Source organism: Fukomys damarensis, unplaced genomic scaffold, assembly GCF_012274545.1.
Source record: "Fukomys damarensis isolate Sample0158 unplaced genomic scaffold, DMR_v1.0_HiC HiC_scaffold_27, whole genome shotgun sequence".
In the NCBI taxonomy this organism is placed as follows: domain Eukaryota; kingdom Metazoa; phylum Chordata; class Mammalia; order Rodentia; family Bathyergidae; genus Fukomys; species Fukomys damarensis.
Genome location: NW_022900939.1, coordinates 32,301,588 through 32,327,353, shown reverse-complemented (window position 1 = coordinate 32,327,353; position 25,766 = coordinate 32,301,588). Strand labels below are relative to the sequence as shown.

The window sequence follows — 25,766 nt, the reverse complement described above, 5'->3', positions numbered from 1 at the left end:
TGACCTTTCAATGAATAGAAGTTAAGATATTTGGTAGAATGTCTAAAATGTTCTTTAAGCATCTGCTGTTATTATCTAATGTTATTTATGCAACATTGTTTTGGGAAATTAGATTTAGCAAAATTGGTAGCTCAGCTACAATAGGTTGTGTTCCATTTGAGTAGAAAGGTTATAAAACCTGGGGTAAGAATTTTTTCAAAAAATGATGTAAGTATGAATGGAAAAGAAATAGTGTGGTGCTTTAAGAGGAACAACAGGATTTTTTTAAAAACGTGTTTTAGTGACTTTGTAAGTGATTTTCTTGAAGTGTTTGTTTTGTGAATTTGTGTTTTGTTTCATTAATTCTGATGATAATTTTGTTGTAATAATCGGGAGGAAATAAAGATAGTCAGAGTTGCAAAGTTCTGAGTTTGATCCCCAGTACCAAATCAAAAAGATAGTCACTGAGATTCTTTGTTGTCAAACAGTACTTAGTATATGTTAGAGTAACAATTTGTTTTCAATATTTAATGGATTTCAGGTGTATAACATTTTGTATTTACATAAAATATGTTTGTGGTTGAAACATTTTATGTAGTTTTTATTATTTACATTTTCAGTAGTGATGTGTTTTTTGCAAACTTAAAACCAATAATGGCTAACAGCTATGAGAGGGAAAACAAACATTAATTGTGGGAAATTGATTGCATGGATTTCAGCAATACTTTCCTGTATTTAAAAGTATTCTTTTTTCTTCTGGATTTAACACAGGGCTTTCATTCACACTGTCCTACATCCCCAGCCCTTTATATGTTTTTTGTAATGAAATGTGTGTGATTTTTTAAATTTTTGAGACAGAATCTTGCTAAGTTGTCCAGGTTGAGCTCAAACTTGCAATCCTCCTGCCTCAGCCACAGAGTGCTGGGATCACAGGCATACACAATCATATCCGTTTCTGTCTTTTCTTTTTAGAAACAGATCATGGCACACATTATAATCCTGGCTACTTGAAAGGCTGTGACAGGAAGATTGCAAGTTCAAAGCAACTTAATGAAAGTCTCTCAAAATAAAATAATTGAAAAAGAGCTAGGGATGTATCTCAGTGGTAGAACACCACAGTATCTGATCCGCAGGATTGGGGGAGGCTGTCTAAACTTAACATTAACATTATGATGTTAATTATTAATTTCAAGAACTATATTTTTCCATTGTCAATGAACATTTGACTTTTACATATGTTTCTGTCAGTGACACAATAGCATGATTTTTAAAATTGTGTTACACTGTAGAAAAATTAACTTTATTAAAACATTGGGATCTCTTTTTTTTTTTTTTTGTTACCAGGGATCGAACCCAGGTCCTAAACATTGGGATCTTTAAAATATTTTTATTTTAATATAATTATCTTTGTAATATTTATATTTTAAGACTTCATAACCCCCCCCCAGACTGGTTCTTGCTTTGTTGCCCAGGATAGCCTCCAACTTGCCTTTTTCCTGCATTACTCAGCCTTCTTAGCATCTTCACACCTGATTCAGAACTTCATAATGTTTAACTTTCACATCAATCCATAACTGTCTGCTACCATAGTTACTCATGTTTTATGAACCTTTTTGGTTTACAAAGCATTTTACATACATTTTCCTTATTCAGTTCTTATAGTAACTTCACTGATCTGTAGCACCACCTTTAAAGATGAGGACACATGCTCCGAGAGTAGATGACTTCCCCCTGGCCATAGTAGATCTGATCTCTAACTCAAAACCATGCATCTCTCTCTCTGTACTGTTATTACTCATGATTAACCTTTATTACTTTAACTATCCTATGATCCTCTGTCTACCATCTTCCCAAAAGTAGCAGTTTTGTTCCAGGTTTCCAAATTCATATCTCCTTAGAAATTAAGTAATTTTTATATAAAGCAGTTGTTCTCAACCTGCTGAGGTTTTGACGTATCTCCTACCCTTTATCTCAGGAATATTTGGCAAAGTTTAAAAAAATTGTTAATTGTCCAAATTGTGGCATGCAGCAGATGCATATGTCTGGCATTCACTGAGTAGAGACCATGAAGCTGCCGAAAGTTCTGCAGTGTGCAAGACAGTCTGCAATCCATGGATATGAGGGCGGGGATCTGGCTGTGACATCTGTCACCCCATTGATCATCAGGGTTGATTCAGCTGGGCTGCCTAGTGGATGTCCCCTTTATCCCTCATTGCTCCATGTGTGGCCCTCCCAAACCTGCTTTGGTCAAAGAGAATGACCACCCCCAACCGAGGAGGACCATCTTCTAAGTCAAGGGTATAAAGTAGCTGTGCTCCCCTGCTAGAACCTCCAAATAAGCTCTGAAGACAGTCTCCACTCCAATGAATGATCTGTCCCCAAAACGTTAATAGGGCCAAAGTTCAATACCCTTCTGTGAAAAAAGAGACCTTATTACACATTCTTAACCTTGATATCTAAACCCTCTACTCATTCTTATATATTTGTAATATTGTCCTTACCCTGTCATAAAATATAAAGTCTAATTTTTGAGATAGTTTAAATAAAGGTGATTTTCTTTCACAGCATGAAAATTACATGATATATTTTAATACTATTACTTAGAATAGACACTTGTGCTACTCTAATAAATGTTGTATATAAATAAGAATTTTCTGAAAATTAGTTATGTTCCTGGGCTGGAAAAGAATTAAACCAAAACACAGTTCTTTTATTTCAAACAATATTTTTAATGATGTTTTCCTTATTTTCTAAGTTTGAATGCCAATAAAAAAACAAATGAGGGTGGGAGTGCAGACTGGTGCAACCACTATGGAAATCAATATGGAGATACCTCAGAGAACTAGGTTTAGAGGTTCCATTTGACCCAGCCATCCCTCTGCTGGGTTATCTTTCCAAAACAATTAAAAGAATCATACCACAGTGATATATGCACACCCATGTTTTTAGTGGCACAGTTTGTAATAATTAACAGTCGGAAACAATCCAAGTGCCCATCAACTGGAGACTGGGTAAAGAATATGTGGTTTTTCTATAAAATGGAGTACTACTCAGCCATAAAGAATGAGAAATTAGAGACATTTATAGCTAAATGGATGTACATTGAGGCTATAAAGTGAAATAAATAGGACACGCTTGAGTAAATACTGAATAGTTTCTCTAGTGTGAAAAACTAAAAGTGTAAGTAAGGTTCAAACAGTATAATTGATAATGTGAAATAGGAAGAAATGGCTAAAGGAGAAGTGGGAAGGAGAGGGGAACGGAAATAAGGGAAAAGGTGAAAAAAAGGAAAAAGTGGAAACAAAGTCTTTGTAAATAGGGAAGGGTGAAAGGGGTAAAGGTAGGAAAGAGGTATGGGGAAAAATAAGAACCAAGATATATCATGCAAAGGTGCAAGATCCCAATGATAAATGTAACTATATTGTTTGCTTTAAATGTGCCAATAAACTTAACGGGGGCAGGGAGGAAACAAATGAGACTAACTACTCATAACTTTTGTACAGAATTTTCAGTTTTTGTCTGTTTTATTTGATGCTCTACTACTTCAGATGTGCTTCTTGAGTTACACAGTCTGTGTGTATTTAAGAAGACAAATCAGTGTAGAATTAATAGTGCATAGGCCCTTCCAAGCTAGATCTTCCAAAAAGGGACATCCTCAAAATATTCCTTGGAGTTGAGGTGACAGTGTTATGTAACCTAAAAATTGACATGCTATTAAAAGTTTATAATAACTGATAATAAAAATGTGAGTTATATAAACACTCATTACACATCTTTGTAGAGGTTTTATAATCAGGTAGTAATTACATAAAGAAAACTGAATAGCCCAAAAACCAGCTCTTTAGGAGTACCATCTGTAGAGTTGGTAATGAATACTTATTGAAAGTTTTATTATAAGAAGATAGTTTTAAACATAAAAGACAGGCTGTAGCACATGATAATTTCATTATGATTTTCTCAAGCCATACTTCACCATGATTAGAAATATTATAGTTCTACCCAAGTTATTAAAGAATAATAATACTCTTCATGTAGCTGTCCTTGTCAATTTTTTTCTTACAGATGAAAGAATACAAATGTTGCTAAGTCAAGCATTTCGTTTACAGTACAGTTCTTTTAGATAACAAAAAGTTAAATACTGGCTTTTTACTGAGAGGAATGGTGAAGCAAGATGTGTACATTTTATGTAGAATAAAACTACAATAGACACTTATTTCTGTCAATCCTTATGTACCAATAGATAGGCAAAATTCTGTTAAGATTTTTTTGTCATTTACCATGTAGGACAGATTTTTCCATGTGTATAATACTACCATTACCAATAGCATTCAAGTATTCCGAATGAAAGATTTTTTGAAATTTATACTGAGTGGACATCATTAGTTATTACTTTCTGAAGTTCCCAAGTTGAACACTCATTCTGCTTAAAACACAACGAAATGTTGCAGGTTGTATTTCCCAGTACTTCACTGGGTTGTTAAATAAACTTATTGCACTGTAGAGAGATTTCTTCATCTTTGGTATTGTTGGACAGAAGTCGTTTATTCCCACTTTCGTAATAGAATTAAAATGAAGGAAGATTATCTGTTGTAGCAGGAAAAAAAAAATAGATTTAAAATACCCGATAAATGTGAAAGGATGATATTGTGTTTATATTCAGTATTTGTTTGTGGCTTTACACATCTGATTTTCACTTAAATATTCTTCTTTATACCTAAAGAACATAACTATACAAGCTCCCATGCTTTACAAGAAAATGTTCTAGGAGAGGTGTTGTATGGCACAACTGTAGTGATGGCCCAGCATGCTGCTGCCTGGACAGCTTGCCACACTGCTTCTCCACGTACCCCGCCCTGTCCGCCTCACCCCAATATATAGTTACGTCAGGTGGGCATGACTGTGTTTACTTTAAGGTTGTTCACAGTTGCAATTAGAAAGTATTAGAAATGAACAGAGGAATGAAATTCAATGCTCCACAAATTCAACTCCCTGTCTTAAGGTGAAGAAACCATTAGCTGGCACTTTTTTGTGGTAATACAGAAACTGGGAGAAATACAGACCTGTTTTTTGTATGTGCCTTTATAGCGTATTTGTAATAAAGCATTAGTAGTTGAATCCTTTTCACTAATGAAGAAATACCAATTATATAGGCTATGAAAATGGCTTTTAAATTATTACTTATAGAGAACAAGAAATTTTTGTTTCCTTGATCAGCCTTTCTATTGCATTTTGGTCTTCTACTAAAAAGTAAAATTAGGCTACTTTACTAACAGCATTTTGACAGGTTAAAAAGTAGGAGCCTTTTGCTAGAAAAGCTGAAATACTGGTTTTGACCATTAGTTAAGATTCTGCCTTTATTTATTTCAAACAGCCTCGTCATGAAAACGCTAGGCATTGTAAAATGTTTATGTGTGGTGGTTAGCCTTCCTCTTTGCTCTACCAATCCTGGGATTTTGTGACAAATACCTACATGGTTCCCTTGCGGCTCAATATCATGTCAAGGTATGTTTTCCACAGCACTGAGTTCACTGTGAGTGAAAATATGGTGGATATGAATGTGTTTACTTTGTGGATATTCACTGAATTGTACACTTTTGATTTGTGTTTATCTCTGTGCTTTTGTTCATTAAAAAAGATGTCAACAAGAGTGCAGGTGGATGTAAGAGAGATGGCAAGCTGAGCTCTGAGATGTACAGAGGATGCAGATGAGGAAAAGTAGGTTTAAAACAGGGCAGACCAGGATGTGCTCACAGTTGACAGATGTCCATGTACAGCATTAGGAAACATCAAAGACCAGTGTTTCACTCCCAGATCCACATCTGCACACAGCATATGCTCTGATGGTTGTGTCTCCAGTGAGTGCAATGAGCAAAACTTGTTTAAAGATAAATGAGAAAAAATCTAAAGAAGCAGAGTGTTTGGTGAGTTTATAACTTAAAGTGCTGTTAGAAGGTGGAGCCTAGTTGGAGAAAGTAGTAACACTGGATATGTAACCTGGAAGCCTATATTCTTGTCCCTACCCGCTTACTTTCCACCCTTTCTCCCCACTGGATGAAGTGAGCATCTTTCTTCTTCTATATTTTCTGCTGTGATGTTTCTGCCTGGGAGCCATGGGCTGAAACCTCTGAGACTGTGAACCAGACAAACTTGTCCTTGAAGTTATGTGTCATATATTTTGTCCCAGTAACATAAAAGTGACTAACAGTATTCAGTGCCCAGTTTTGTTCTCAGTGTGTCTTTTTGCTTCTTGGAAGATAAGACTTTGTTTAGCAAGGGGATCTCATGAGAAAAATGGATTAAGATGAAATAATATTATGCAGGGATTCTTAATCTGAGATCCCTACATGAGAATCAGAAAGATTTTGAAAAACCTATAATGTGCAAAATATTATTTCATTTTTTGTGACTCTTGTGATAAAGTTAAGATTGTCAGATAAGGGGCTAGAGAATTAGCTCAGTGGCACTGTGCCTGCCTTGCAAGCGCAAGGTCCTGAGTTCAATTCTTGGTACAAAAACAACAACAACAAAAAAGAATTGTCAGATAAGAAAGGGAGGTGTTTCTAATAAGAAAGAATAGCAAATGATAAAATGTAGTTTTTTTTTTCTTTTCATAATACTGAGGATGGAACTCAGGACCTTCCACATTCTAAATAAGCCCTATACTAATGAATTATATCTCCAGCCCAGTATGAGCTTTTAATCTGCCAAATACAGTAAATTCCACTTAATTATAAATATTTTTAAAAGCATACCCACTTCCAACCTAGCACCATATTGTTGGTGAAAATACCAGGTCCTAATTCTCTTGCTCTGCTCTGTGAAATGTGTCCAAAACTAATGGACCTATGACCCTGCCAGTCCTGCCTTAAAAACCATAGAAACTTGAAGTTAGCTATGTTGGCATCTTTGCCAGGATGAACTCAGCAGCTTCAGTAGGAAAAACCTGAGCTTCTTGAGCTTTTTGGATCCGTTCTCTTAATGCTGTCCTGTTTAAACACCTTATGCAACTTGGGGAGTCATGATGTCTGAATCCTTGAGGCTTACTTGGTCTTTGAAAAATACTAAATGTGTTTTATGAAAGTGCTTGTATCTACCAGACACAAGTACAGTGTTTTACCTGGAGGTACTTCAACTCTTGTAATCCTGAAGGGATTTTTTTAAGTTTATTATTTTCCAAGTGTATTTCTCTCACACGTGGTATATTAGCAAAACTTCCATTTTCAATATCTGCAATTCTGTTGTTTCCTAGGCCCAGCCTTAAAAAATGATATTAAAAATATGTCAGTTCTTATGCAGATGATTAGGTGTGATAGAGTTAGCTGAAAACACCACAACCCTAGTTAGAATATGTGACTATCCTATTTTCATGTATGGTCACAGCAAGGTGGTTCCTGGCCTTTGGGGTTTGTTTGTTTGTTTGTTTTTTGAAACAGGATCTTACTGTGTTTCCTAGGCTGGCCTTGAAGTCACAGTTCTCCTGGCTGAGTCTCCTCAGTAACTAGAATTACAGGCATGTACCTCTATACCTTATTTTCTTGGCTTTAATAGCCCATTTCAGTATGTAACCCCTACACACCTACATAGTCTTAGAATATTATCTGTCCTAAATGCACCAAAGAGAAAATTTGCAAAATGTGCTTTCCTTCATTTCTACTTGATTTACCTCTCCCATTAGCATATGCAGTAATAGTAGTGCTTCTTTCTAGTTTTTTTTATACTCTATAGTAGCAACAGTGGTGATCTCAATTAGTGTCCTTATACACATTCTCTAAGAAGCTTCAGTAGTATCTTAATCCTATGTGCTACTACTAAATTAAGATTTTGGTGTGTTATGCACATGTGCCAACTCCCCACAATAAATGTGATTATTATTTACTACAAACATATACTAAAAATAAATTAAGATTTTGGAAACTTTTACCTTTGCAGTTCTTTGTATCGTTTAAAATCCTCAAGTTCCACAGTTGAAATTTTATTAAAATCTAAATGAAGCTCCAATAAAGTTGATGGTAGGTCTAATAAGAAAAGAAAGATGTTAGATCAAGTAAGCCCATATCTTATGATTATTTGTTGTCAAGCTTTAGGTTATGGATTTAACTAATTCTTTAAGTGCCTACTTTAAAAAATCTTTTTATTATGAACATTTTCAACCATGTACAAAATAGAAACTATTATTATAAACCACTATGCTGGCATCCACCTTCAACCTAGCTTCTTTTTTCCACTTTTATTTCATCTACCCCATTTATTTATTGACATGTACCTATTTGGATTGTCATTCTTTTTTCTTGATGGAGTATTTAAACTCAAATCCCATATGCAAATGTAATTTCACCTGTAAATACTTCACTGTTTACCTAACTTGAATAAATAAGGTTATCTTTTTCTTTTCTTTTTCTGTCCTAATCACCTTGCCAACGTTAATATCTGTCAAAATTAGCAGTAATTTTTTTATATCATCTAATCCTGATCTCCCCCAGCTGTCTCATATATATCATTTTATAGTTTAATTAGTATCTAAATAAAGTTTACAGAATACTTTGGTTCTTATCTTTTTAAAAATCTTTTATTTTTTTCTAATACACTCATTGCTATTGAATCTTTCAGGTATTGATTTGAGATATTCATTTTGTGGATTTGGCTAACAGTATTGAGATGATATTATTTGTCAGGATACTAACTCCTTATTTCTTATGGGCTGGCCTCAGATCCAAAGGCACAATCAGATTTAGGTAGATCACTTTCACTTGATGGTTTTTTGGCATTCATTCATTTGGCATGCTTTGATCCATTCTTTCATCAGTAATCATAAAGTTACTGGTTTGTTTGTTTGTTTGTGAGGACTTCCTGTGTTGCCCAGGCTGACCAGACAAACTTTTACATGAAAGCAGTCTTGTCTCAGCTGGGGTATGGACCAGTGTGCCTGGCTCTGTTGACTATCTGGATGTTGTGGTTATTTATGGATTTATTGGCTGGAATTCATCTCTGAATGACTTCCCTTCATAATTAATTACTTATTAATATAGTTTTCATTTAAAAAAAACTGATTCTTTCTTTGATGCAATGCCCAGAGTTGACGAGTGAAGGTTTTTTAATTTTGTTTTTGTTTCTGGTATCATTATAAGCAAAGAATTTTTACTCTATCTGAGATAGTTAATCCGTTGCAGTATTTATTTTTTAAATTCACAGTAGAATTTTTGTTTGTCTAATAAATTACATAGTGCTTTTGCAGTGCCCTGTCACTTAACCAGGTGCCCAGTGAACATCGATCTTTCTCTTTTCACTGGCATCTTCTGACCCTAGCCCTCTGAAGATGTACAGAAGCAACAGTGAAAGAGATTGACCAGAAGACTCAATCAAACTTCATTTTATTAGTTCAGTATACAATATATTGTCAACCAATAAATAGGTAGCTATCTGGGAAAGCTTTCTTCTTTACAGTTTTGCTGCAATATTTCCTTCCTGTGTAATGACTACTGAAGATAATTGAAATATCTTATGAGTATCAGTGGTCATCATAGCTGAATTTATTTTGATTCCCAGAATATAATTTGAATTTTAAAAGTAAATAAATTCAAGAGCAAGAAAATAATTCCTTTAAACTCAGAAGTTTCTATTTTTTTAAAATTCTGATTTAGAGTGACTATAATAATCCCTCCAATATGTAAGGCAAAAGATTCTGTCCTGAAATACCTTGTATTCTCATTGAGATCATTATACATAGAAAAATTATTAGAAAAAGTAGAAAGTTGAAGAGTGGCATCTCTGGGAGAAGCTACAGAAAATTTGAGAGGCCATGTGTACCCTGGGACATAAGGAAGGTGAGGGCCCAGAGAAAAGAGTAGAACACAACTGAGAAGACAGAAGTGTGAGCAGAGAAACTCAGGGACTGCCAACAAATATCAGCATGCCTTTATACAGGAATGTCTTCTCCTATTCTGTTCTCAAATGGGTGCCTCCCACCACCTCCACCATCACTTTCACCAAACACACACACACATACACATACACACACATACACACACACACACAGAGTCATACACAATGTGATTATGCACTAGAATTTCCCAAATGAATAAGAAGGAAGATTTTTTTTAACTTTTCCTATTAACTCTTCCTGATAATGACTTCAGGGCAATCTGTCATTTCATCCACTGGTTGAATTGTGACATGCAAGCAATTAGCACAGCAGATACTGAGGGTCAGCCCCATCTAGCTTTCTGAGGTTTTTCTCTCTATAGATTTATACACTTGTAATATATCTCACGGAATAACAGGCATACTTCACAGAATAACAGATGTAGGTAAGTAAATACCAAATAAAAGAAAAGAAAAAGTCCATTACTTCTTAATATTCATTCTTAAACATTCTGTGTTTTAGTGTCAATTAAAATTAGTTTCGTGCTGTCAAAAAAATCACTATAAGGCCAGGGATTTAGCTTAGTGGTTCCGCCGCCTGCCTTGCAAGGTCAAGGACTTGAGTTCAATCCCCAGTACCCACCCCCCAAAATTACTATATAGTTCTCTGTGTATGTGAAAAAATGCTAAATTTCATGTTCTGTCCAGATACATCGATATAAGGATTTCTAATTATAGCATGGTTCTGGCAATGTATACTGTATAATTTGCACTATATTACTTAGTGGACACTGAAAGACAACAGTTTTAAAATACTTTATCTTAAAATAAATACAAACCTTTAGGAACTGATGTTAGTTTTGCTTCAGCAATTCTCACATGGAACACTGTCACCCCTTCAAATGCCCCTGGCTCTATTCCACTATTTTCAAGAGGGTTTGCACTCATTTCTGTGGGAAGAATGACATGATTTAGCACATACAGCTTATATGGAAGGGAAACTCATAGTGCAGAGACGCATCCCAAGAATATTCCAAGAGCATGAGCTTCATCATTCAAACTCATTTTCACTGAGCAGTTATGTTTCTCTTGTTCTATTCTCCTGTTAGTCTCCAAAAAGCACTAATTTGTATTTTGTACAGTAAGATATATAACAGGTTCACTTTTGCCTGTAGTCATGACCATGTTGTTGTAATATTGCATCTGAAAAAAAACCTTTGTATAATTAAAATGTTTGTGTTTTTATAAATATTCCTTCAATTTTCTCTTTAATTATAGAAATTACATGATTAGCAGATCATGCTGGGAAAATGCTATTTAGAGGCTGCTTTTAGTTAAGTGTCAGGTATAACTGAATAAATAAGTGAGAATCTTGGTTAAGACATTTGGTTGAATATTGTGAGGAGATGGAATAGTGATATGAGTGTTTAGAAGGAAAAAGTCAGTGGGGATTAACACATTCACAGCAGGGTTGTGCATACATAACTGTCCCAATGGGTGGTTTATACAACCCAACGGAACTGCCCCATGCCCCTTGATGAAACAGACATGTACCACTGGTAGTTTAAGCTGGCTGGAATATGTTAAAATTGTACAACAGAAAGTTGCCTAGTTCAGTGATCTTTTGTTTTTTTCCTGTTTTTTTGAGGAAGGGTCCCACTCTGTAATTCAGGCTGGCCTTGAACTCACCATATATTCCAGGGTGGCCTCAAACTCATGGCAATCCTCCTGCCTCAGCCTCACAAGTCCTGGGATTGCAGGTGTGTGCCACCATGCCTTGCTTAGTTCAGTGATCTTAATGCAGTTAACCAAATTTAAGTTTACATTCCATATATTATCTGAATTAATTTCATACATTATATTTGAGTAGTTTATACATCAAAAATACAATCCTTAAATAGCAATAACAGATTTTATTAATTAGGGTCCAATTCAGAAAATTAAAACCTCACCAGGTATTTCAAAGGAGACTCTCAAGAAATAGACACAGTGTTAAAGACCATAATTTCTTTAAGTGCTGTGAATTTTGTTTACATTTTAATCAATTTAAAAATGACTTATTTTTTTCATTCATTAATTTTATTGGTACATTTTAGGTATACAGTATGCTGACATTCATCTTTGGAAATTTATACCTTTTCGTAATATATCTTGGTTCTTACTTTTTTCCTCATTCCCCTGCCCTCCCTTCACTTCCTCCACCCCTACCTATTTACAAAGACTTTGTTTCCATTTTTTCCTTTTCTCATATTTATTCCTTTCCCTTCTTTCCTTTCCCTACCCCTCCAATTCCCCTTCCCCTTCCCCTTTGGACCTTTTCTTCCTATTTCACATTATCTGTTATACATTTTGATCCTTATTTACACTATAAATGGTTTAGTGAAGCAAGCATTCAAACATTAGTTTTGGAAATTATCCTTGTAAGTTAACACTGATGGTAAAGTCTACATTTGCATGTTGATTATAATTTCAAAATGAATGGGTTCATTTGAAAAACTTACCTAATACATGTAAAGCATTCATTCCTTTGAATGTGTCCTTGTGTATTTTTTTAACTTTATTATCATGAATTCTAAGTTCTGCTAATGATTTGGGAAGATTAAGTGGTATTTCAGTTAGTTGATTGTGAGATAAATATAGCCTTCGCAGCTTCTTTGTAGTTTGAAAGGTTTTTGGGTGAATTTTTGTTAGCTTGTTGTTGTTCAGAATCAGAGCCTGGATAAAACATAGCATGTTAGATAACATTAGGAAGTGGATTTGATTTATTGATGTTCTACAATAATTAATCATGGAAATCAATATGACAAGTAATTTGTGTACTTAGCCTTACAAAAATTTCCCAGCCTGTTCTAAACTTTAAAAAATAATCAATATCACTATACATACTTTAAATATACTCCTGAGTTGGAACAGTGCAAAGCTTTAATGATTGGTGTTGTGCCTTTGGTTTAGATATAGGCTCATGTGTTTTATATTTGAGAGGGTGTTACATTCACATAGTTAATATTCCAACCTCTTTGACTTTAGCAGAAGTTGTTGTTCTCCTTTGACTGATGCACAGATGGATGCAGTAAAGAAAAATGACTTGCCTGCCAGGGAGATTCAGAGGTACCCTGCCCAGAGCAAGCGTGTGCCTCAGTGAGATCCAGCCATAGTACATAGGGCATTGATCAGTTTTTTTTGTTTTTTCTGGCTAAGACATGTAGTTGGGATTACTAAAGATGTACAAAAGGAAGAATAAGTGATAAAACTAGAGAGTAAGTTTTTATGCAGTGCTGTCAAATGCTGTCCTGGCACAGTGAGCTGGCAGAGCAACTCCAGGGCAGCTGTACTCTGTTGGCTTTCACATGAGGAATTGGCTATCTCAGAGCCCTAAATTCATCCTTTAAAGATGTGTTTCTATGTAAGGACAGAAAAAAAGCGTAGTGTGCATAAGTAGGACAGCAGGTCCTGATGAATAGAGGCCTGAGAGTGTTCTCAGCTCTCACTCACTCTCTAAACATGTTGTCTGTATGTGAGAGCCCCAGTGCCAAAAAAGCATCTGATGCATAACAATTGATAGAATGTCTAAAACATTTTGACTCTCTTTTAAGACAAGTATCATAAGTGATATTAAGTAAATGTCTTGTAGTTATGCAGTATATCTACAGTTCAAGTATAAAGCATGTACTTTAATAACTGTTTTATACTCTGGCACAGTGGCATATGCCTGTAGCCCAAGCTACTTAGGAGGCTGTACAGGAAGATCAGTTGAGCCCAGGAGTTGGAGGCCAGCTTAGGCCACACAAGGAGGCTCATCTCAAAAAACGCTTTACATGAGTACATTGGGTCACTGTTCATTAATAGCCTGGAAGTCCCTGAAGTTGCTCTACACCTTTCATGTGTTTGGTTATTCAATCTTGTAAACATTCTGTGTGATTTATGCTATCATTATACTCCTGTTAAAGCTGAGGAAAGTGAGGCTACTTCCCCATTGTTGTATTCCTGGTAAAGTTAGGGTTTGAGCCCAGGTCTGCCTGACTCCAAAATATTCATCCTGAAACACAATGCCTTATAAAATTTGACTGAAAGAGTATTAAGGAAGCCTAAGAATGTTCCTGACACCTTTTAGATTCTTTTTCCATTTAGTAACAGAAGGATGTGTGGACCTAGCCTCTATAATATTTCTAAACTATAATAAAACTATCATATAACAAATTAATGTAAAACCTTTGTATGGCTCTGGTACTAAGTATGACATCAGCTATTAATCTTGTGATTGTTACATTTGAATGTGGTTTGAAGAAGAGGTAAGAGCATTCATAAGCTATATTTCTAAGTTCTCTTAAAATTACACACACCTTGTATCTATGTATATGCACACACTCATATATTTTTTATTTCCAACCTCTAATGATAGGATAATGGCCTCACAGCTCTCTAAAAGTTTCTGCAGTCTGAAGTTAGTCGGGTAAGCTCAGGAAATCCTTGGTGGAATCTACTGTGTTATTGCTGATTGTCTGAATAGTTAAGTGAAGTGTCACTTATAAAATAAATACATGCTCTTCTAATTGCTTTAAATATAATACACCCTCAACCAGTGGTGGCAAACATATGGCATACTTTTTGTTGTAAGACAAACGATATTAATGTAGGGGTTGTTTTTTCTAAACTAAAACCTCAGTATTCAAGTTTAATTTGCAGTGAATATATGATTTTGGGTTATAGTTCAGGCAGTTGGTCTCTAAAAGGTTTGTCATCACTGTTCTATGTTAATGATTGCTATAAATGTTTTCTTGTTTATTTTACTGTATAGTGACTATTGTTACCTGACTAGATTATAAACATATTACAGACCATTAAACTCTCAGCCTACTATCTTTAACTTTGCTGTTATTCAGTAAACATCAAATGAATTAAATTATTAATTTGATTAATGCTATAATTTTAATCAACTAGAACCTCGGTGAATGCAGGGTTTTTGTCATACTTCACCTGTATAAAAGTAGACTTGCTTGCACTAACACAATATAATTTCAGCAGTGATAGATTTTCAGTCAAAGATCTGAAAACAAAAATATATATATTTACATAAAGTGAAGTGAGTCCTTTAAAGTCATTTTCTTTGATTTCCTTAATTTTGTTGTTTTGAAGGTCAACCATTCGCGTATCAAATGGAATGTTGCTTGGGACCGAGGTCAAACCTGAGAAATAAATAAGCATATTATAGACAGTAGAGAATTCTGCAGAAGACTAGATTAGTAAGATAGTAGTGATCTACAGTTATATGCTAGAGAGTTATACTAAAGTTGAGATTACTAATATTGTAAAGATATACATCTTTAAATCCATGGTTATCATTAACAGAGGACTTAATAGGTGACACAAAATCTTTTTTTGGAAGAGCATTGGGGCCTTTTGAGGAAATGAAATGAGTTCATTTCTTTGTACAAGGTATCTGTCTTTGACCTGGCTCACTCCACAGTGAAATAATGGATATCTTTTTGGGTTTTGTTTTGTTTTTTGGTTTTTGGTTTTTGGTTTTTTTTTCCATGGTACCGGGGATCAAACACCGGCCCTTAACCTAGCAAGGCAAGCAGCAGAACCACTGAGCTAAATCCCTGGCCACAGTGAAATAATAGGATAAGATGGGGACTAAAAAGCTGACAGGCACCTGAAGCACAGTTTATGTGATGCACTTTTGGTTGAAGAATACCAGCTTTGTATGCAGCTTATTAGACTGCAGTAGTGAGAACTTGAAGCATATGGGTCTTAATGATTTTTCAGAAGACTCAAAATGTAAATGTAGACTTTGTGCTTAGAAAATAGATAAATTATTTTCATGTACGTTGTCAAAAGTCTGCTATTCATTTCCTATAAGTAGTCAATCCCCCATTAATTATAAATTCTTTGATTTAAAAATACTTATTTATTCCTGCATTACTCTTTATTAGCATCTGAGAATAAGGAGTATCTTTACTTCATCATCCACAGCATTAGTTCAAAGGCAATCATACTCTTTTCCTCCCTGTATCAAAGGTACCATTTAGTTACCATCCCTCTTTGCTGGTATGATAAATAGCTATCTTTTATCATCTCAGAATAAGATATGACTGCACACTTCCTTTTCGTGTAAATACTCAAACATTAGTTCCATGACTAAAAGACTTAAAGTATTTCCCTCTCTTGGATTTAAAAAGACAAGCTGAAAAGTATGTGTAGTATCAGGAGCTGTACACAGTGTGGTTCTTCCTTACTAGTTTTGCTTTCCAAAGATGGCCAACCTTTAGTCTTTGGGCCCACTTCCTGCTTATTGAAAATGCTTACTTCCTGCCTATTGGTGGACATTTCATACAACAATTATGCCCAGGGGCCACACAAGCGCAAGGACCCGAGTTTGATCCCTGGTACCAAAATAAAACTCCTGCCAAAAAAACGGTTATGCCTGATGAGCATGAGATCTTCTTGTTTTTTTTTCCCCAGAATTATATTATGAAAATGTTTACAAAGTTGTAAGAATTTTAAAGTGAAAACCCATATTCTCAATATCTACTTTCTACCTTTAGCATTTTATCATGTTAAACTTGTCCACCTTTCATTTCCTCCCTTTTATGCGTTTTCAGGTGAGCTACAGATACTTGCCATCCTTTTTCTTTTTCAATGTTAGCAATGGAATCCAGGATCTCACATATGGAAGACAAGGACTCCATCACTGAGCTACATACATCCCAGCCGTATTTACACACTTTTGGTAGAACTGTCGTTGTTCCCCAAAAATAGTTGTGTATTTAATATCCCAAAATTAAAGAACTGAATATCCAGATATTTTGAATTTCACTTTATAGCCTTATGTGTTTTTCCCCTCTATACTTTAAAATTAGCAATGATTTTCAGAAATGTAACCATAGTTAAGAAGTGGGAAGCTGGGCATGGTGGTGCACACCTGTAATCCCAGCACTTGGGAGGCTGAGGCAGGAAGGTCACTGTGAGTTCAAGACCAGCCTGGGCTATATAATGAGTTCCAAGTCAGTCTCAACTACATAGTGAGACCCTGTCTCAAAAAAACCAAAAAGAAAAAAAAGTGGGAAGGGGGAAGTGACTTGATGAGATCAAAGGTAAAGTCAGTCTTGTTAAAATAGATTAATTTTCCATCTTTAGGATCATAGATTATAGGTTTTAGAAAAATAAAGGGAAGTCCTGTGGAAGATGGAGGTTTTGTACAAAGGATCTGCTTGGTAACATAGATTTTGCCAATTCTACTTCCACCCTTCCCCTGGAGAACTTGAAGCTCTGAAGAGAATTTTATTTCCTGAGGAGGGATGACAAGCATCCAGACCCTTTCATGGTTATGTGATGGGAACAGTAATGTTTGTACCACCCTCTCAAATGGACTTAGGAAGTGGCCCTGATGGACCATCAGCTTCTGCTGGCCATCAGCAGCCAGGGCTGTCTCAGTATCCCCTCTTGAACGTAGCCAAATCAGTTCTTGATGTGTAATCACATCACGTCCATCTCCATGACCAGGGTATGAATGTGCTCTTTCAAGCTCCTTCATCAGAAGTAGTTAAAATACACTACTGAGCAGATAATTATAAATTTAAAGACACTTTAGTTCAGGCACTTCTTTTCAGTGTAGTTTTAAACCCAAATCATTGAAGACAAATCATACATTATCTTTTAAATGTCTGTAAAGATTTCACAAATTCTGTATAACAGATTTCATTGTTTTGGGCAGGTACTTTATTTTTTTACCATAGAATTTTACCAGAAAGCAGTCTCAACCTGCTGACACAGTAGGATTAAATGTTGTGAAGAACATTAAAATGAAGCACCTCAGCCAGGCATGGTAGCGCACTCTTGCAATCCCAGCACTTGGGAGGCTGAGGCAGGAGGGTTGCTGTGAGTTCAAGATCTGCCTGGACTACATAGTTCCAGGTCAGTTTCAACTACATAGTGAGACCCTGTCTCAAAAAAACCAAACAAACTAACTAAAAACAAAATGAAGCACTTCAATTTAATTTGAGAAGAAAAAGAAATGTTCTACCTGTACGAGCTCCATTGTTTTCCTCCGGTCTGGGTTTTTAAAATAAGTATGATACACTTTGCAGTTTAATGTAGTGTCTACTTAAGTGTGTGTGTGTGTGTGTGTGTGTGTGTGTGTGTATTTTTCTTGTAATAGGACATTTTGTAGGCTGACCTTGAACTTGCTATCCTTCCACCTTAGCCTCTCGAGTAGCTGGGACTACAGGCATGCACCATGATACCCAGCTTCCACATAAATATTTAAATAAAAAGTTTACAATCAATGAGAATTACTTTTAAACTTAGTAATGACTTCCCTCATTTTAATTTTGTTAGAATAGCAGTTTTTGTGTTAAAACAAAGTTGATTTATACTCTTACCTAGATCAGAACAGTGTACAACTCGTGAGTAACATTGGCATCCAAATGGACATGTTGGAAAAAGGTCGAATGGGAAAAAGGGATTTACTGGCTCCTTTGTTGGAAAAAGAGAGTTATTGTTGTCATTGTCATCCTCGTCATCTGTGTCTTCCATATCCTTCAGCATTAAATTCTTCAGTGTCACGTGTGAAGGGCTAAAGAAGGTTTTGGCAGAACACAGAGCCACGAGCAATAAGAGTACATACTCTCTCATTCTTTCTGGGTAGAAGACTGATCTAGGACTAAGCAGACATTGAGTATTAGAGTTTAAACAGATATAATTTCTGCAGCTATGCATTTCTCAGTGGTGGCAAGAGTACAATAACATAGCATTCTTACCCATTCCTTGGTAGTGTAAGAGTATACTTACAAATTGCTTTTTTTTGAAAAGCCATTCAGCAGTGTAGTATACTCTGAGAGTTTTAAAAATATCTTTGTCATTCACTAAAATTCAACTTTTTAAAATCAGAAAATAATTCTAAAGTGTACAAAGATGTTCATTACAAAATTATTTGTAATAGAACAAAATTGCAGATAATTCCAGTAATTAAAGTGGAATAGTAACATAAAATAGGATATATTTTTTCCATGAAATATTTTGGAACCCCCAAAATGTTTGCAAAGATGTTTAAAATAGATGATATTATTTTTGTGTAATAAAAATGCTCCTGTTATAAATATACAAAATAGCAGAAATAAGTTTAATGATAAACTTTAGTGGTAGAATCTATGGATGCCTTGTGTCTTTTTTTAAAATTTTTACAATAATTTTATAATTAGAAAACACTGTTTCTAAAAACAAAAGTTTTAACCCTTTTCCCTAAGTCCTTTCATTGCCTTAATATCTATGTCCCTTGAAAAGAAATGTCCTTGGCACCCCTGAGATGACATGTGCATATTTTTCTTAACTTAGTTCTCTTTGCTCTCTTCAACCTTAATCTTATCATTGGTTACTTTTTCCATAATGTCATTAGGATCTTTTTCCTTCTAATCTGTTCTGCTGTGTAATATCTATCTGACCGAAACTATCTGATGTCCAGACTATTCTTTTTTTATTCACTTTCCACAACTTCTATCTGATCTGTGTGCTTGTCATGGAGACTGGGTTGTTTTTATTCTATTTTATTTTTGAGATCCCACAAAACTGGAATGTACTGACAAAAGCCTTCAAAGCATAGAGTCATTGCCATCTGATGGCTGATATTCCTACAGGTATATTTACATATCATTGTTTGTTTGTTTATTTGTTTTCCCAGTACCAGGGATCAAACTCAGGACCTTGTGCTTGCGAGGTAGGTGCAGCGCCACTGAGCTAAGTTTCTGGCCCAGTATATCATACTTTCTTATCACCTGTGAAACTTGTACATTCTCAGAAATTTTCAACAACTAAAAATATTATGAAATCCAAAATTATCGTAACCTAGGTATGTCTCTCGGTGAGAGCAAGTTCTGGCAGGAGAGCTTCTGCACATTGCCCCAGCAGGGGGTTCCCCAGAATGTCCCACAGCCTCAAACACCTAACAGTCTGCCAGGCCTGCCTTGCTTGAGTGTCACTATGACAAAGAGACTTCTAATCAGCCAGAGCTGGGCCAGCCTCAGGAAGACCTACAGCCCTGGTCTTTGAGTTATCCAAGCTGGTTACTATTTCTCAGAAATCAGCTTGAGCATCTCTTCATGGGAGTGGTTTTTTCTTGATTTAAGAGCAAGAAATAAATGGATAGGTGAATTAAAATACAAATTTATATATGGCATGTCTTTTTAAAGCATCAGGATGGTGTTAGAACTCCTACCTTTAGTTATTAACTTAATAGTTACTTTATGTAATTCTTTATATGCTCCAAAAATCTGAATTATGACAATAAATATTTGCCCACTGGGTAACTGGCCAGCACTGGCAAAATACGTGTGGTATCTCTGTCATAGCAATAGATTACAGGATATATATGAAATTGATAAAACCTTTTATATTTTAATCATCTTAACCTGAATCCTATTTTGAAACCAAACTTAGCCTCCCACCTGTACCTACTTTGTGGAAGTGTTAACTTATACCTTATTCTGCACTCTTCCCTCATAATAATAAGAGGAAATGCGGTGCTAAGATCTTGGTGACTTCTGCTGAGGTCACCAACCAAATAGAATGGAGCCAGAGCTACATCTCCTGTGTTCCGGCTCCCTATTCTGTCACCTCATACAACAGCTCCCATGAGAGGGCTCAGTTCTCTAATCCAGACATCTAGTAGCTTCAGGTATATACTGTTGTCACTTCTTACTCAGCCAGACTGAAAATTGCTGTCCTTTATACATCTGTACAAAAAGAGGCACTTGTGTATAGTATCTTGGATAGGGAGGACATGGAGTGGAATGAGTATGTGGTCAGGTTAGTGCATGCAAGTGAGAGATTATGCTGAGAACAATTCCCTCGTGGTGAAAATGACCTGCTGTGGTGGCTGCTTTCCTGTTGCAGCTTTGGGGCCTCTCTGCTGGTCATTCTGAAAATTCTGATATGGGTCTGATATGGGTCCTGGTGGTCACCTGGGCTTCACTTAATAGTATTTCTTTGTTCCTTGCTCTGCTTCTGAGCTTCATGCCTACCTCTGACTCATTATGCTTTTTGATCTCAGAGCTTCTCTTTAGTCCAGGTTTCTTAGTGATTAGCACCAGCTTTTGTTCAACCTCCAAAAAATTCTCTCCCTAGAAACTCAGTTCTTGGTCCTTAGCTGAATTACAATTTGTTCCTGATTATACTTTATTTAATGTCCTTAAATTTTAGCTCTTCCAGGGCACGCAGTTGTATGTGACCTTGATAATGAGACACCTAAGATTAGTGTCATGAGCTTCTGTCTCTGGCTTAATTTGAGGTTGCAGGAGTTACTCAGTAATCATCTTTTCCCCCTTGCTACTGGGGATCAAACTCAGGACCTTGCACTTGTGGGGCAGGTGCAGTGCCACTGAGCTAAATCTAAATCCTCAGCCCTTAATGAGCATTTCTTAAGCACCCACTGAGTCCAGGTGTGGTGTTGGGATGCTGAACAGTGGAGTAGAATACATCTCACTTCCCCTTTCTCTTCTCTCCCACACTTCCATACTCAAAATATATCCACAGCTCCTAATCAACTACTTTCAGAACTATGGGATTGTTAATGTTAACATTTGATTGCCAGGTGTATTGATAGGAAAACCAATGTTAAAAAGCCTTAAATTAGCTGGGTGTGGCAGCACATGCCTGTTATCCCAGCACTTGGAAGACTGAGGCAGGAAGATTGCTGAGAGTTCAAAGCCAGCCTGGGCTACATAGTGAGTTCAGGGCAGCCTGAACTACAAAGTGAGAACCTATCTAAAAAAAAAAAAAAAGCCTGAATTAGAAAATAGATTTTTGACACTGGATGTGGGTCTCCTGAGCTTCAAAAGTGACATTCTTTACCATTATCTTTGTGCTCCTTATAACCCTCACTTACTGTTTTAGACCACTATAATTAAAGACACCTGTAGGGCTGGGGATTTAGCTCACCTTGAAAGCACAAAGTCCTGAGTTCAATCCTTGGTATAAAAAAAAAAAAAAAAGACACTTGTAAAATGTATGTGCATTTGAAAATATAGAGTATACAATACCTAGGAGGAGGAATGGTCAAATTATGACTAAAGCACTTTTTTCTTTTTGTGCCTAGTTTTAAATTTTATGTTGCTTCAAAATATTTTAAGTATCAGTCTTCCAACAGAGTCTTCCTTATGTTGGTCCTACATGTGTACTCTGGCCTTTTCCTACCCCTTTAGCATTACCTTGATAACACAAATGGTAGAACTCAAGGTTTCTAGTGTAAACTGTTCTCATCTATCTTTCCCCCTAAATGTCAAACAAAGATACCTAAGTGGGAAATTGTTTTGGAGTTTATGATTTCTTGAGGACTTAACTCCTTGTATTGGTATAAGAAGTAAAGATTTTAATGACTTTTTCAATTGGTTGGTTAAGTGTTTTCTCATAGAAACTTTGAGCTCTATGGGCTTCAGTTTCTAGTGTAGAACAGAAAAAACCTAACACATAATGTATCTGAAATACAGACCTAAGAAAAAAGTATGGAACTTAAAAAAAAATTATATGTAACAACAGGAATGTGTTAAAGTTCCAAAGTGGGTGCCAAAAACACATGTTGGTTTTCCTTGTGGCCTGGCAGCTGCAGTGAGGGCTGGCCTTGCTGCTGTGCATGCCACATGCTGGTGTCCCGGATTTGTTCAGCCATGTCACTTCAGTGAGCTTGGGAGAGGCTTCCCCAGTGCTGACTGGAGGCTCAGGCTGAGGAGCAGAATCAGGTGTGAGAAAAAGAATGTGGAGCAGACAGGATAATGAGAAGATAGAAGCAGAAGAGTGCTTCTCTTCCACATCTTACCAGCCCACCTTGGGTCCCTAGAACTTGTAGCAGGATCTCTCCATTTCTCTATCTTCTTTCTTAGACTGACGCATTTCATGAAAGCCTCCCTGCCTTTATTCAAAGCTGAAGTAAGATGAAAATAAGAAACTGAAACTTCCACCTGCTAGCTTTACAAAGGGGCAGCACTGCAGTTGCTGACTGATGGAGGGTGGATGAGCCCTTCACTGTGGCAGCTGGGCTTGCCAGCTAGTTGGAAGCCCTTGCTGGTGATGAAGGTTCCAGAACATTTTGGCCAACCATTCTTGAATAACTCCAGTGGAAGTACTCATGAGGAACATACCACCTCAAGGCATTATTGTGCACTGTCACTCAACTATGCCTGTTAGAAAAGTCTTCATTTTAAGACCAAAAGAGTCAGGCCAACTTTAGTTCCTTGAGGACTTGGTCATTTATCTGTTTGATGTGGCTGGGTCTCTGCCACAGGTTTGGTGAGCCCCAGTTTAGTCCCACATTTCTCCCTGTTGCTGCTGCATAGTTGTTTATTAAGAGATAAAGACTGAGATGTCTAGACAGGAACACTATATAGCAGTGCTTTCTCTTAATATGCAGCAAGAATAGAGAGGATATGTATTATTAGCTACTTGTTATTTTAAATCACAGGCCCTTTCATTTTAAAATTTGACTTTTTAATATGGTTCAAACTCGATTTTATTAGTTTTGGCAGCATTTAGACTATGCTATTTTTAAAACTTTAAAAAATATTTATGTCTTGTTCACAGGAAGATTCAATATTTCCCTGATTTAGAACAGTTTTTGCCAGTGTTCTGTACTCATAGAAAGCTTTGGATTCTGGAATCAAGTGTCTCTTAATCAGAAGACTATTTGGAATATGATTCCAGGGCTGTTATTAATAAATCATGCCCCATTAAAGCTGAGAGAGGCCTCTGAGACATTCCTCCCAGAGCTCTCTCTTTATAGAGGAAGAAACTAAGGCTTCAGGCTCCCAGAACTCCCTGGAGGCAGCAGAGTTGAAGCAGCTTTTTCGCTCCTTGCTGGTGGCGCTTTCCCCTGTGCTCACAGCCTCTCTGAATAGATTTTCATCTCTTAGTTACTTCTAGACAATAAACAGACTTTCCTCTGGATGAGACAGCCAGGTTTTCATAACAGTTCTTCACAGGACTTGATGTAGCTGAGAAGTATATAAGCTTCCCTTTTACCACTTGATTGGTCCACAAACTTGGAATGGAAAATTTGTCTAAGTGAAATGGTATTTCCTCTCAGACTGTATTAGGTAAATAAGCCACTGTGCTTTTAAATTCCCAATTTAAAGGTCCACTTGGCAACTTTTCATTTTGCCTTAAATGCAGGTACCACTTGTAGGGTTCAGGGTATAAATGTGACATAACATGCCTGACATGTCTTACAGATGTTTGCAGACCACGTGCAAGTTAAAAGTCCAAGAATGCATTTGGAAACTTATTCACTGTACCCTTTGTTCATGGACATTGGTACTTTTAAACCAACACTTTCCTAAAGAATTTCTGTTTTTCCTTATGTACTAAGGGTCTTTTTTTTTCCTTTCACCCTTTAAAAAAATCTGTCTAGCAACCTAGCAGTTGTTTTAAAAACAAAAAAATGCTAAGCTCTCCAGTTTCTATGTAGTGCCTCACCCCTTGTGCTTATAAAGTTAATCAATTTTGTCCAAACCTCAGATCAAGTATCAGAATATTCAATTTTAATGTCGGTTAGATGAAACAGAAGACTGCACAGTCTCCTTTCTTTCCACTACCACACTATATTGCTTAATGCCAAAAACAAACTAAAAACATCAAGACATTTTTATGTGACAATGGACTTATGACCTCTCTCGTGCTTGTGTGCACTCTCTCTCTCTCTCTCTCTCTTTCTCCCTCACCCTTTCTCTCCCTCCCTCCCTCCCTGTCTCTTTCCTTTCTTCCTTTCTTTTTTAATAACTTAGTGGATTTGAGAGAAATAGTGGGTTTAGGGGGAAATACTTTATTTTTCAAACATTAAAACCCCACAGGTTCTTTATGACTCAGTCTCAGCAGCATGTGGTCACTATCTTTTGGCTGCCACACCTCTGAAGAGATTAACCCGAATGCTATGCTCTATTATGATTACTTAGAAATAGACTCTTGAATATACTGCTTAATTTTCTAATCCAAGATTTAATAAAAAATTTACTTTGGGAAAGGACAGAGGAACTATTTCATTGTGTTAAATTCTGACTGGATTTTACTAAAATAAATCCCTAATCTTTCATATGGAACTGGTTAAATTTTTTCTTGGAATTATGTAGATTTCTGTTTTAACTGCCTACTACCATTTCATTGCATAATTAAATTTATCAAGAAAAATATGGACATTCAAATTTATAAGTAAAAATGACATTTGGATAATGTACATTTTTAAAATGCTAGAAAATAATCATAGTTTTAGACTTTAGAAGAAATATTTACTGTTTCAATTAATGCATCTGTGATACTCTTGATTTTAGTATGAGCAATTTTTAATGTAATTTTCCTAAAAGAACATGTCTATTTATGATTATTTAAATTAATCATGTTAACATTTCTAGTAAAGCATAACAGATTTTCACTTAGCTTTAAAAAACACAAAATTTAAAATTTATTAGATACAAGGCATAAAACTAGAGTAATTTTAGCTATAAATTTAGATTAATATTTAAATACTTTTTAGAAACTAGAGAAAAGCTTTAAACTTCATTATTATTTATAATCATTTATGAATCATATTAGTGTCTCTTTAGTATTGACTATAAAGGAATTGTATGCTGGTACCTGTAAGACAAACATGAAAACATACCTTGTCAGAAGAGAGTAGTTCTCTTGAAAGTAGAATTTATCCACCCTGTGCTACTTATCTATAAGGTAAATGTTCTCAGCCAACATTTAAGAAGCAAAGATGAAAAAGATGTCTCATTTATAAGAACAGATACTCTTCAACACGGCCCCTGTGTGGCTGCACCCAGGGTGACACTGGAATAAACTGCTTCCACAGATTAGTCCATGTTAGTACTGAGGAGCGAGATTAAAACTTGTTACTGCTCATATGTTTTCCATCACTGTTTGTATCATAGCCAAAACTTCTAGCTAAACTC

The 25,766-nt window shown here is 35.9% G+C and overlaps 2 protein-coding genes across 4 annotated transcripts in view; one reads left to right on the top strand and one right to left on the bottom strand.

Annotated features, from left to right (window-relative positions):
* The window catches only part of Cenpp (centromere protein P), a 232,489-nt gene that overhangs the window by 101,565 nt on the left and 105,158 nt on the right, over positions 1 to 25,766 (top strand). The window lies entirely within an intron of this gene.
* On the bottom strand, positions 3,379 to 25,710 carry Aspn (asporin). Its single transcript, XM_010610578.2, has 8 exons — positions 25,472 to 25,710; positions 18,219 to 18,499; positions 14,908 to 15,020; positions 12,339 to 12,552; positions 10,677 to 10,787; positions 7,901 to 7,994; positions 7,097 to 7,235; positions 3,379 to 4,563 (listed from the first exon to the last, which is right to left on the bottom strand). Exons 2-8 carry the CDS (start codon positions 18,469 to 18,471, stop codon positions 4,366 to 4,368), a joined length of 1,122 nt encoding a protein of 373 aa, XP_010608880.1. The 5' UTR covers positions 18,472 to 18,499; positions 25,472 to 25,710; the 3' UTR covers positions 3,379 to 4,365.

What these genes read in the sequence shown, in the direction of transcription:
- Aspn (XM_010610578.2), bottom strand. Translation starts at nt 18,471, where the DNA reads ATGAGAGAGTATGTACTCTTATTGCTCGTGGCTCTGTGTTCTGCCAAA. An exon ending in ACTAACATCAGTTCCTAAAG is followed by an intron (nt 7,995 to 10,676) that starts GTTTGTATTTAT and finishes TTTTCTTATTAG; the next exon opens with ACCTACCATCAACTTTATTG. An exon ending in CGATACAAAGAACTGCAAAG is followed by an intron (nt 7,236 to 7,900) that starts GTAAAAGTTTCC and finishes TCATTTTTTAAG; the next exon opens with GCTGGGCCTAGGAAACAACA.